The sequence below is a fragment of the Chenopodium album genome, chromosome 7, assembly GCF_948465745.1.
Source record: "Chenopodium album chromosome 7, dcCheAlbu1.1, whole genome shotgun sequence".
NCBI lineage: Eukaryota > Viridiplantae > Streptophyta > Magnoliopsida > Caryophyllales > Amaranthaceae > Chenopodium > Chenopodium album.
In genome coordinates, this window is record NC_137840.1 from 22,240,429 (window position 1) to 22,253,434 (window position 13,006).

The following is a 13,006-nucleotide window of genomic DNA, read 5'->3' on the forward strand; positions in this document are numbered from 1 at the left end:
TTGCGTCGTTAAACAACTACACCTAAATCAAATACAATTTATAACACTCGACTTATCCTAATACAAGTATATGGCAAGAAGAGGGGTCGAACCACAGGGAGAAGCGCATAAACACCGCATTCATCACTAGACTTTAAGCTATCTCGGGATAAAAGATAGGAATGAATAAGAGATTAAACTAAAGATAAAACGAGTTAAAATCAATATAACTAAACACCAAGGGAGATGGGCAGATGTAGATGCCGCTTGATCATGCAATAACATAAAATCAAATTAATAGTGAACTAAACATGCATGAATATCGATATAAGGTTCAATCTAACCTCCTTCCGGGGTTAATCGGTTTCTCCTAACATAGCCTCTATGTTTCCACACTAGAACCATATATTGGGAGGTGCAATCAAAGAACAATCGATAGTAATGAATCTCAACTAAGTCAACTTTCGTTCCTTGTTAGCAAAGATTCACCTTTAATCAACTAACAATGTGCACTTGCAAGAAGATCAAAGAATATCAAGCATGCAAAGATTTTAATCACAATTAACTTAATCCCAATATTATAAGCATGAACAATTAGCAACTACACCATCCCCACACCCTTGGCTAAGTGACTACTCACAAATCATGTTGAAAACAATATCAATCACCAAATCAATAATCATCAACATGATTAATAAGCAAAGAAGGATAATCAAAGTAAACAAGCAAAATTAAATGCAAAAGTAAAGAGAAAGAGTAAGAGATTGCTCATTAATTGAAGTTGAAGATCTACAAAAGATTAAACAAGCTTCTTCTTCAAAATCCAAGTTCATCAATGAAGAAATCCACACTTTCTCTCTCTACCATATGAAGACTAATAGTGTTTCTCTCTCTAAATTAAGCTAAAAGTTGTGCAGAAAATTAAAACTAAGTTAATCTAATTACATCAAAACGTTCTAAAATGGGACTTATATAGTCCGTACAGAGCCAGCTGAAATAGAGGAGTGGTCCGACCGAACACTGGGAAGGTTCGGCCGGACTACAGGGTAGGTTCGGCCGAACCATGGGTAGGTTCGGTCGAACCTCCCTGATCCTAGTCTGGTCGAACCTTTGAGGTTCGACCACTCCTACAAAATTGCCAAATTGCTTCTTGACTCTGCCTCGACGTTCGGCCGGACCACTGAGCAGGTTCAGCCACACCCTGGTTCGGCCACACCTTCAAGAGGTTCGGCCGAACCTCTTCTAAATCTTGCTTCCTTCAGCTTTCCTTGAGCTTAGCTTCCTCCTCTTGAAAACCCCGATGGTTCCTACAAAGCATAAGCATGGAAATCAAAGTAAAGAGTAGGAAAAAGGGGCAAAATCTAGGAAAGGAGATGCATAAAGGGAAAGGGAACTAAGCGCAAAGAAAAGGATGCAAACAAGCTGCAAATGTGGGAAAATGACCATCAAAATGAACCTTAATCGTGGCATAAATGCCACTCATCAGGAGCCAACTCATGTCATATCTGGCACGAAAGTGAAAGCCCCAATGGCTGCTCTGAAGATTGACATGTCAAAGGACTATGATCGGGTTAATTGGGTTTTTATTCTCAAAATTTTGAAAGCTTATGATTTTTCTGATCAGTGGATTCAATGGGTGGAGCAGTGCATTACTACGGTCTCGTACAAGTCTTTGGTAAACGAAAGGGTTACAGAGTCTTTTAAGCCTGAGTGTGGACTACGTCAGGGAGATCCTCTTTCTCCTTACCTTTTCCTCTTTTGCATGGACATTCTTTCACGGATGCTTTTGCTTGCGGAAGATATTAATTTGATCAAAGGGATAAAGTTACGAGACGCTCTCCCTCCATTTCTCATTTGTTCTTTGCGGATGATGCGATGATTTTCTTTAAGGCTTCGCCCTCTTCTTGTAGCCACTTAGTTGATCTCCTACGCCGGTTTGAAAAGGTTTCGGGTCAACAACTTAATCTCCAAAAATCTTTTGTCCGATTTAGTCCGTCGATTACAATCCTGGAGCGACAGGTTTTCAAAGATATCTTGAGGATGGAACAGAAAGATAATTTGGGGAAACATTTGGGGGCTCCCATTGATTTCATTAGGAAAAGGGCAGACAATTTTCGTTTTCTGGTAGATAAGGTTGCTTCGAGGATTATGCAGTGGAGCTCTGTTAAGCTTTCACAGTCGGCCAAACTCGTTTTGATCAACTCTGTCCTTATCAGTATTTCTTCCCATGTGATGAAGTGCTTTAAATTACCGGCTTCTACAGCAAATGCGATCGACTCCCTCATTGCCAGGTTCTTCTGGGCTTCAAATGGGGATAAGGGAATGCATTGGGTTAAGAAGGACATTCTTCATCTTCCAAAGGGATGGGTGGTCTGGGGATCAGGTTGATGAGAACACTTAATAAAGCAATGCTTTTCAAACAAGTCCAAAGAATGCACTATAACCCTCAACTGTTGGCCGCAAGGGTGCTGTATCAAAAGGAGGTGAGCCTTCTTGCTACGGGTCGTAAGGGGTTTAAGTTAGACCAGTCCCCATCATGAGGGAGGAGAGGTCTGTTCTCGGTGACTAATAGTTTGATTGAGGGTTTTGCTTGGAAGGTTGGCTCTGGGGAGAAGATCAAGTATGCTAACAATGGGTCAATGGAAAGGTTCCGATCATGGCCTCCAACCAATCTTTGAGTGGGGTAGGAACGGGTCTAGCTAGTGAGTTTTTGCTTAATGAACCTAGAAGATGGGACATCCCTCTAGTACGATCAAGGTTCGAATGGGAAAGTGCTAAGGAAATCCTGAGCATGGAACTGTGAGATACCCAGAGTGAAGACCTGTTATACTGGCCTCATCATAAGACAAGAAGGTACACTACTAAGACAGGGTATGCCTTTTTACAGGGGTTGAAGGGAAAGGAGTCTTATCATACTCAATACAAGGAGGTGTGGAAGATTCTTTGGAGGGTGAATATTCCTCCAAAGTGGAGCCTTTTTCTTTGGAAACTTCTTTTGAATGGGCTTGCAGTCAAAGCCAACCTCCACCATAGGGGTATTCCAGTACAGGTGGGGTGTGATTTATGCGGGGAAGAGGAGGACTTCCAACACCTATTCAGAGAGTGTGTGGTGGCACATTATGTGTGGAACAATTGCTCTCTTATTTCAACTTGAATCTTGCTGAATCTACTCCTTTGCGACAATGGATTCAGACATATATCCTGCTCTTTTATAGCGAGGATGGCATCCATAGTGAGAGGATCACTAAGTTCATAGTGACCCTGTGGTGCCTTTGGAGAACTAGGAATGGCCGGGTTTTTCGAGGGAATGACGGTGATGGTGAGGTATGGCGTCAACATATGGATAGGGCGAAGGAGGAGCTTGATATTTTCCGTGGGCGACAGGGTAGTAACTCCAATGGCACAAACAATGTGGATTTTCGGCCCCGGGTTTTACTTATGCTTCCTTGGGGATAGAGGTTTATTCTCCAGACCATTTGCAATTACAACACAAGGAGTAACTATTCTTATTGATGGCTCGTGGAAGAAGGACACTGGCAATGCAGGGTTAGGTTGGGACTTTTCTTTAGATGGCAATACTTTCCAAGATGGGAGAGGCAATTTCTGTAAAGCGGTTTCCGCTCTTCATGCGGAGGCCCTTGCTTGTTTAATGGCGGTTAGGTGGGCTACATTGAAAGGTTTTCCCCATGTCTTTTTGCTCTCGGATTCTACTAATTTGGTTCAAAGCCTTGGTAATCCTCATTCAGTGGTCGTTAGCATTTGGTGGACTATCCGGGACATCCAGCAACTGGCTTCTACGTTAAGAACATGTGTTGTTTGGAAAGTAGGAAGAGACTAGGTCGGAATGGCCCATGATCTAGCTAATACTTGTCGAATTAGTTTTTATAGTTTTGCTACTTAGGTGTTTTGTGTTTTGCTGTTGTCAAAAAAAAAAAAAAAAAAAAAAAAAAAAAAAAAAAAAAAGAATAATAATCAAAATAAATTAACTAAAAATCACAAGTCAGCCAATAAAAACAAAGCAATTTCTACCAAAAACTTGGGGGCAAAACACTAACTAAAACTTGAAAGCAATTAAAGATAACATCCTAGATTTGCACCTAGGATTTTAGGACACTAAGAAAAAACTCTTTTACCAACGTAATTCTCCCTTTTTCGAAAGAATTTGCCCTCAAATTCACATCACCTCCCTCTAACGCCCCTCCAGCCTGCCGCTGCCGCCCCTCCCCTCTTTTGTCGTCGATGTCGTCACTCCTAACCTCTATCTTTCTCTCTCTCTTAAAAAATATACTCCATTCGTTCCCTATTGATAGTACCTTATGGACATTTTTCACGGGAATTAATAAACATAAATAAGAATAGTAAAAGTACATTGAAAAAGTTAATTAACATTGGGTATGCAAAAAAGTAGAGAGAGAAAATAATAAAAGTACAGGGAAAACAAAATTTACATGGAAAATATAAATTTGCACAAATAATGTTGCAAATTGTAGGGAATTTTTGGTAAAAAATTAATATTAATGGTTGTTGGAAAAAACAAATGGGGTGAACATTTTAGGAATAAAATTTGCCCATAAAAGACTATCTGGACGGAGAGAGTATAATGATACTTTATAGTTTACGATTATAATAATGGTAAATTTAAGGTTCCAAAAGTCATTTGAACATGAAAATTCCAAATCTGAAACTTGTATATTGAACTTAACCATATAAACCACTAGTTGATGATACAAAAAGTTTTTTTTAAAAAATAACAAAAATTTCTTGATTAGTTCATGGGTGGTTTCCCACATGTTAGGGTGTTTTTTAGATATTGTATGAGTGGTTTCCGACAAGGTGGTTTTTCGGAATCTATAGGTTAGGGCTAGTTTCATGGCTAGTTGAGTGGATTCCAGCGGGTTGGGGTTGATTTCCTTATTAGCACGGTAGTTTTCATAACCTATAGGTTAGGTGTTCCAGCGAGTTAAGGTAGTGATATGATGACTGATGTTATTAAGGTGGTCATAAAATCTTTCTCACCAATGTCTAGATTCCTTGTGCTTTTGTGCGTTCTGAGAGGCACTTTTGGTGGCGGTAGTGGCGACTTTGGTGTTGGTGACTTTTGGTGGCGAGTTGAGGGTAATATTAGAGGGGGGGTGGAGTGGGGAATGCAAGTAGAAGAGTTTGGGGTAAGCATAGGGTAAAGCGTTTGATTAAGTTTGAAATTACAAATACCAACAAAGGGAATTAACCGTTTTGATTGTTTTTCCTTCTCCGAATACCCATAGTCCCATACCAAACACCCCCTTGATATTAATTATTATATAACCGAATACTTTCTCCGTTTCATTTTATTTGACACAATTTTTTAGTCACGTTTGTCAATTCACAAATTCAACTATTAATATCTTTAATTACCGATAAGCAAATATTATAAAACGTCGATATTTTGAAAATATATATCGTGAAAAATCTGACAAGATTCTACATGAGTATATCTTTCATTACATATAAAGCATAAAATACGATCCAAAAAAAGTGTGTAAATAGTGCAAAAGTCAAAACGTATCAACTAATAAAAAACATAGGGAGTATGTTTTAATATAATTACAATCTCACATTGAGTGAATAGTACAATACTCCCTTTGTGTTTGTTTAAGTGTTACGCTTTCCAAATACAACTGTGTTTTTTTTTTTTTAATGTTATACTCTTTTTTTCACAAAAAACTACATTTTAATTTTCTCATAACCAAGAGATAGGATAATGGATGATTTACGTTACCTAGTTGAGGATTGAGGAATGGCCATTTAAATAGAGTTAAAGGGAGAGGGGGTTTTGAAGAAAGTAATGCAACCGAGGAAAAGGGAGAGGGGGGGTGGGGGGGGGGGTTGGATTTTGATTTTAAGAGATTCCATTATAAAATTCATGTTGTCAATGACTTTGAGCTTGCTATCAGAAATCACAGTCACCACATTTTGATTAAACACAGTTATCTGGAAAGAGCCACCAGGACCTCAACTAAAAGAACTTCTACTAAACACAAACGAAGACATTCGTCAAAGTCACAACTCACAACTCCATATTTATCAAACTACACATTAACTATACGGAACAGAGGGGAAGGCCTTGAAGTACATATTACATTAATAAGCAGAAAACTTTTAAGGCGGATGAGCAGTTTGAATATTTAATGCTTGTGAACAAATGCAAATCAGCTGGGTCTCATTTTCCCCTACAAACATATATAAACAAAGCACAATTAATACAAGGAGGGGGGATAAAAAGAATACATCAGAACACTAAGAAAATATATATAGGGAGTGGATTATGTGAAAACAAGTGTAAAGCTGAAAACTAAAAACAGGCTATCTTGACCATTAAATTCTCATCCAACTGAGGAGATTATATCTATGTTAATACTGTGGGTTTTGTACTTGATTTATGAATTGAAAATCCTTTCTCTCTCCTCTACTTTTTAATGTATTTTTCTCTCTCCTCCGTCTCATATCTCCCTAACTCCATCACACTCTTTCTCTCTCCTTCCCTTAAAAAATCATCAAATTACAGACAATTTGCTTCAATGTCCATAATTTTTTATTAGCTTCAAAGTTGAACTAGAAATGTAAGTTTTTCGTTTATATTTTTCGTTAATTGTGTATTTTCAATTTTTTTTTTTGAAAATCAAACTGATCTTTTGATTTAAATTTTTTGAGTTTCATAGGAGTAATTACACTTATTTGAGCTTTTTCTTGCTTAATCGAATTTCATAGAAGTGTAAATATGTTAAGATTCGACTTAATTCCTTCTTAGGGCATTATTGAGCTTAATTTGTATATGTTTTTTTTTTCATAATTTGAGTAGATAAGGTTTTTATGTGTAATTTTTTCTTGACTTTCTTCTGATTTCGAATGCAATGAATTTTATATAATAAATTTACGCTTTTGTCTATTATAATAGTTTTAACATATGAGAATTTTACATAATTAAATTTGGGGATTTTGAGTATTTATAATCTATATGCGTCAGTATGTAATTCTTTAGTTAAATCTGAATGTGCTTGTGTGTGATTTATATTTCTAAAAATTAGTAGAATTTGATAATCACGTGGTTGAATTGTTGATTGTTAGAGGTCGAATTGGTGATGTTGGAGTCGGGCTTTGGTGGCGAATCGGTGGAGCAATTGATGGCTGGGTTGTGTGGGTGTCCGATAGAGTTACGGCTGCTGATGTTGTGGTGGTTATTGCGATAGCTATGTGACTTCGCGGAGGTTGGTTGTGGATTTGGAGGGTGCGAGGTGGATGAACTACATTGCTGGCTAGGCGAATTAAGGTGGCTGGTGGTTGTGGGAAAGCGTAGCTACTTTATGTTTTTGGGTTGTGCTGAAGTAGGTGAGTGGGGGTGAATACTTGCAGGTTGCAGCAGAGTTATAAGGTTGTTTTTTTTAGTGTTTAGAGAACCACAATGGCGAGGGTGAGAATCAATCCCAGGATCTCCTTGAATCAGGAAGGATCCTCTAACCACTTGAACTATCCCTCACTATCTCAGAGTTACAAGGTTGTTATTGCTGTTACAAAGTTGTTTGCTGCTTGTTAGTGTTGTACCTTCCTCTAACCACTTGAACTATCCCTCACTATCTCAGAGTTACAAGGTTGTTATTGCTGTTACAAAGTTGTTTGCTGCTTGTTAGTGTTGTATAAGCTGATGGTGGAGTGAAGGCTTAGGTGTTTAGGGGCAGGAACAAAGGAGGGGGGCAGCAACCTTGTGAAGCAAAAGGACATTTGATAGTGGTTCCGTAGAAAACATTATTGTATGTAATGACCTTAGCATCAAGAAAATCTTGTCAAATTTTGACGTAATTACCTTATTTTTGTATATAATGAGCTTAGCATCATGATGAAAATGTTGTAAAATTTGTTTCAGGACCTTATTTTTGTTTCAAGATCTTTATTTTTGTTTCATGTTACCTTATTTTATATATAGTGACCTTCATGTAAATGGTGTCAAAAACTCAAAGTCGATATAGTTACCTTATTCCTATGACCTTTATGTAAATGTTGTTAAAATTGATATAATTATCTTATTTTTGTATATAATAACCTTTGTGTAAATATCGTCAAAATTGATATATTTACGCTATTTTTATATATAGTGACTATGTAAATGTCGTCAATTTAGAGGTTGGAAAGATCTTAAGGCTTTTGAACTGTCTGATCTTTTGTGATAATAATGAATGGTTGAGATTTGTTGTTTTCAGCATAAGCCTTGTTTATAAGTACAAGTCTTCTTTTCAGTAGAGTAATATTGAACTTACGTATTCATCATCAGAGTAATATTGTCTCCTTTCAGAAGGATCCTCCCTAAACAAAAAGAAACAATGATAAATAAGTTGGACTTGAGATCAAGAAATGATAGGATAGACGGTAAATTTTACCAAGTGATTTTCTGGTCTTCTTTTTGACATTCACTTCTTCTGCGTCGTCTAAAACTAAATTCATGTATTCATCAAAGCCCTGAAGAAGAGATCATGAATCAGCATATATCAATACATAACGGAGTTCACACAGAGCCAGAGATGGATATCAGCAGCATCTATTGCAAATTGCAAAACAACTTTTGAGTTGAAAAAAGTACGTCTGCTCAGTCATATTCATCAACTCAGTACCACAGTCCACATTAAGCATAAGATCAACCCCAGCACACTAAAAAAAATTCGTAAAGAGATTTTTACTATTTTAAGTAGTTAAGAGGATCAGCACAAGTAAACCACATCTCAAAGGCTAAAGTAAATATACTGAATACTAAGGCCAACATCCATATCACCCCCTCCAAAATCAAGCATAATTAGTTGGTTTATCCTTAAGTTCTGATTTGATAGGCATATTCTAATAAATTAACAAAATTAGTCGCGCTACTAAGGCAACTTGACCGGGGATGCAGGTTAAATTGATAAAGAAAAGAGAAAGTTCCGCTAGTAGAAATTTCTAACAAGCATTTGCATAGCAAGGTAGATCCATAGAGTTTGTTTACTCTATATGAATAAATTTATATTTAAACAAACAAGAAATTACACATCAATATAAGAATATGATAAATGTATTTAAAAATAATTTATTGAAAGATAAAACTCATTAGCTTCTTGTAGGCGTAGTGAGGATATTTTGTGTTTTTGGTGTCTGTTTGTTGGTGCACTACATATCCCTGATATTCTACCCCATTTCCTGTGGTAAGTTTCTTATTGGAATCAAGTTCATATGAATCATATCGTTACACCTTATTCATATTTTTTATTTCGGGTGCCTTACAAAAAATATTACACATTGATCAAGACGTGGTAAGTTTGGATGGAAAGGAATTGACCATGAGTGAATGTTTGGATGGAAATGAATTGACCGGGGTGGCTTAAATGGAGAGTGGCCCCAGGATAGTTATGTGACCGAAGCATTCTCTTACATTTGAAGGGAAAATCCTACAGCCCTCTATGGTACAAAATGTTAGGCTTCTAAGAAGAAGCACATTAAGAAGATGGAGATTACGGAAATGCGCATGTTAAGGTGGATATGTGTAAACACTCTAAGAGATAAGATCATATATGAGGTTATTCGCAAGAAAGTAAGTGTGGTGGCAGGCATTGGAGACAAAATAAGGGATAACCGCCTGCGTTGGTTTGGAAATGTAAGACGGAGACCCGAAGGGGCGCTGGTTTGAAGAGTGAAAGAGTGGGACCATGGGGGGTTAAACGAGGGAGAGGGAGAGCGAAAACAACTTGGTTGGAAGGAGTTAGGACGAATATGAAGTATATGGATATGCATGAGGATGAAGCATTGGATCGTAAGGAATAGAGTAGGAAGATTTTTGTGGATGACCACATAGAATAATCAAATTTGGTTCATGTAGCCGAACCCACTTATAGGATTAAGGGTTTGATTGATTGATTCGTTTTATCAAGTTATTCCTTAGACCCTCTCTAAAATAAAATAAATAAATAAGTTAATCCTTAGATACTTACTACTTGTAACTTATTGTCTTAAATATTTGTGCTAAACAAAGATGTATACTTTATTGAGGGATAAAGGGAGAACCCCAACTTATAATAAATTGTAGTCCTGATTAAGTTTTGATTATTGGCTAACATAATAGTATGATCAGCCAGGATCCAAAAGAGAAAATCGCATATGTATACTGTTACATCACAGATTAGGAATGAGAGCAGTAGAGTTTGTTAGTCACTGCAAAAAAAATTGGGAATTAGGGCTTGATTAGGTATGGTCTCTTTCAGTTTTTTTTTTTTTGAAAAAACCTTTGTATATTTTAATGTGTTGCCTGCCTACTATTCAAATTGGACAACTTTCACTTTTAACTTATTGAGCTTTGCTAGTTAAAATTTTAAAAGGGAAAGGACAGTTTTTAAAAAAAATAATTGGACCAAATCCACCATTGGGCCGATGACCAAAGCATAGGCTTTGTCCTTTTCACCTGAAAACCATTATCTGAACTTATCTTTGAGTTGAGCTAATCACACAATTTTTATAGTTCAGAATTGAATATGGGCAGTCGTTATTGGAGTACCTTATTAAAAGTTATCTGACTTATATGACCTAAAACTGATACTCCGTATTATTTAAGGTAAAAATAACAAAGCCTCTATCCTTGTAATAAAAATTCCTAGCTGTTTGACTTGGTAACTTTGGCATATTATTCCATGTATATATCGTAGTGGATTTTTTCTTTATAGTGTGTCCAAATTCTAGCAAGTTTTCTTATACATCCTAAGGACACCATGGCCTAATAGATTTTTTTTTTGTCTACCAGATAAACTTTTCATTGAGATTGTTCTCCCTCTCGATATACAGTCAGTTTTATTTTCTGAACCTCTTATTTTATTATGTTCAACAGTCAAGGAAGATCTGCTTGAGTACATTACAATCCAAGTACAGAATATTCAAGGTGCTGAATCTCTTTATAAAGGGGAACCTTTATTGTATACGATTGAATGGCAAGAAAGTGCAGTTGGAATAAATTTAGTTCAAGCTATTACTCTCTATGGGTATGAAGGGAAACTACAGGCCCATCATAGGCATTTCAATTTGGTTTTGTTTAGCTTTACTACTTTCATAGCCAAAGGGTTATCACTTCATATGGTTTTGTTTAGATTTACTACTTTCATGTTATGCATTACTTGTTCAATTAAATCTAAAAAGATTTAAAATTGATAGCCAATGAAAAAATTCTCTGCAAAGGGCTATATTATTAATACAGAGGACTAGAGGAGTGCTTGGGAGCTTATGATTGTATTATAACCAAGGTAACATAACATTAGGAAGATTTTTAGCTTTCCCATTATCTGTATTCTTATTTGGCTTTCTCCAAGGCTGGCTCTAGAACTATTGCAGATGCACAAGGACTACCCATCATATTATATGATTACATTGCTGGCAGGTATCCATTAGTAATTTTTAAAGTAAAATTTTGAAATTAAAGCCTGAATTTGTCCATTGTTTTGATGCTTGCTCATAACTTGAATTGAGGAGTTTTAGTTTGGCCATATATACAACCTAATGTTTTTTATAAATCATGAAACATTATGTTTTAACTAAATTTTCTGATTTAATCGAAATAGAAACCATAATTCAGATTTTAAAAAACAAAAACAAAAAAAAAACACCATAAAATTTCATCACAAAACTAGTAACAACTACTCAGTAAGAGGAAAATCTTACAATTATACGGCCTTCAATCCTCGCATCCTTTTGCTCAAACAACCAAATCTGAATACGAGCTTTCTGCATTCAAAACAAACAAATTAAACTCAAAATAATAAAGGCAATTAAACGAAAGATAAATGTTAAATCTTGTATAGCAATGAAACTGGGGCTTACGCTTTGAAGAAACCTGAAAATCAGGTTCTGGAAGATTCGAAAATCGGCGAAAAAAAAAAAAAATGCATTAGACTAAAATTAAATGAACATAAGAAATGTAAAAAGACAAAAACGACATGAAAATGGAAGTGAAACTACAATAGGTTGGGTCATAATCCTCTGGACTTTGGTGCTCGCCATTATTGCTGCTTCCAAATTGAATTTGCTGCTGATTTTCGAAAATTGGTTTTGTTGCTAAAACCCTAACTAAACACTTGAATTAGGGAAACCTAAAAAAAAACACTCGAAGAGAATTTGTTTGGCTGCTACGCAGATATGGGTGAGTCACTGAGTTGATCCTTCTTCTATTTCGTAATAATAGTACGGAGTAACATTTTATTTTTACATCTGTCTCATATTAAAACTAGTTTGTAGACCCGGGCGATGTCCCGGATTTTAACATGAAATTAATCATTAATGTATGTTGTAATTTATGATTATATTTTCTTGTAATTAAATTTGTTGTTTATATTGTCATTTGCTACATATTAATATCTACAAGATTCAAATCTTATGGTGAACATTTTTTTTTACGGAAATTTCATCAAATACCCCTGAGTTATTTTTTTATTCACCAAATACCCATCAAAACTTTCAAATTCACCAAATACTCCTGAGTTTAAGAAAAATGTCACCATATGCCATTAATGACTAATGGCGGTTAACATCGTTAGTCATTAATGACTTATATGCCACGTGGCAACCTCTAATTGGTTGTTTTAATCTTAGTTAATTAATTATTAAAAAAAAACTATAAAAATTTAAAAAAAATACTCCAACCACCTTATACCCACCCCACCCCCAACGGCCGACCACCAGCCACCACCCCTCAGATCCACCCCTCCCCCTGCGCCGGTGGTCCATTTTTGCCGGCGAATGCAGCCCCCCACCCTCTGACACCCCCCTCCCCTACCCCAGCCCCTTCTCCCTGCGTTTTCCCCTCCCCTTAAACCCCTCCCCCACCTCGAAAAACCCCCCTCCTTCACGGTCGGCGCCCAAACCCCCTCCTCGGCGCCGGCGAACCACTTTCCCCCCACCCCCCGCCATCCCCACCCCTTTCCCCCCTAAACCACCACCCTAAAAACTGAAAACTCCCCAAATCGAAATCTCGGGTTTCAATTTGGGGGGTTTTCGA

General features: G+C 36.7%; 1 protein-coding gene and 1 long non-coding RNA gene across 2 annotated transcripts; one reads left to right on the plus strand and one right to left on the minus strand.

The window, feature by feature from the left end:
• Positions 1-5,970: 5,970 nt before the first annotated feature.
• LOC145638957 (uncharacterized) lies at positions 5,971-12,184 on the minus strand. Its single transcript, XM_081690037.1, has 6 exons — positions 11,971-12,184; positions 11,833-11,859; positions 11,674-11,736; positions 8,388-8,466; positions 8,268-8,313; positions 5,971-6,188 (listed from the first exon to the last, which is right to left on the minus strand). The coding sequence occupies exons 1-6, from the start codon at positions 12,010-12,012 to the stop codon at positions 6,179-6,181; spliced, it is 267 nt and encodes an 88-aa protein (XP_081546163.1). The 5' UTR covers positions 12,013-12,184; the 3' UTR covers positions 5,971-6,178.
• Positions 6,410-7,883, plus strand: LOC145638959 (uncharacterized). Its single transcript, XR_014114759.1, has 2 exons — positions 6,410-6,578; positions 7,084-7,883. It is a non-coding gene; the product is annotated as an uncharacterized LOC145638959 (long non-coding RNA).
• Positions 12,185-13,006: the final 822 nt, after the last annotated feature.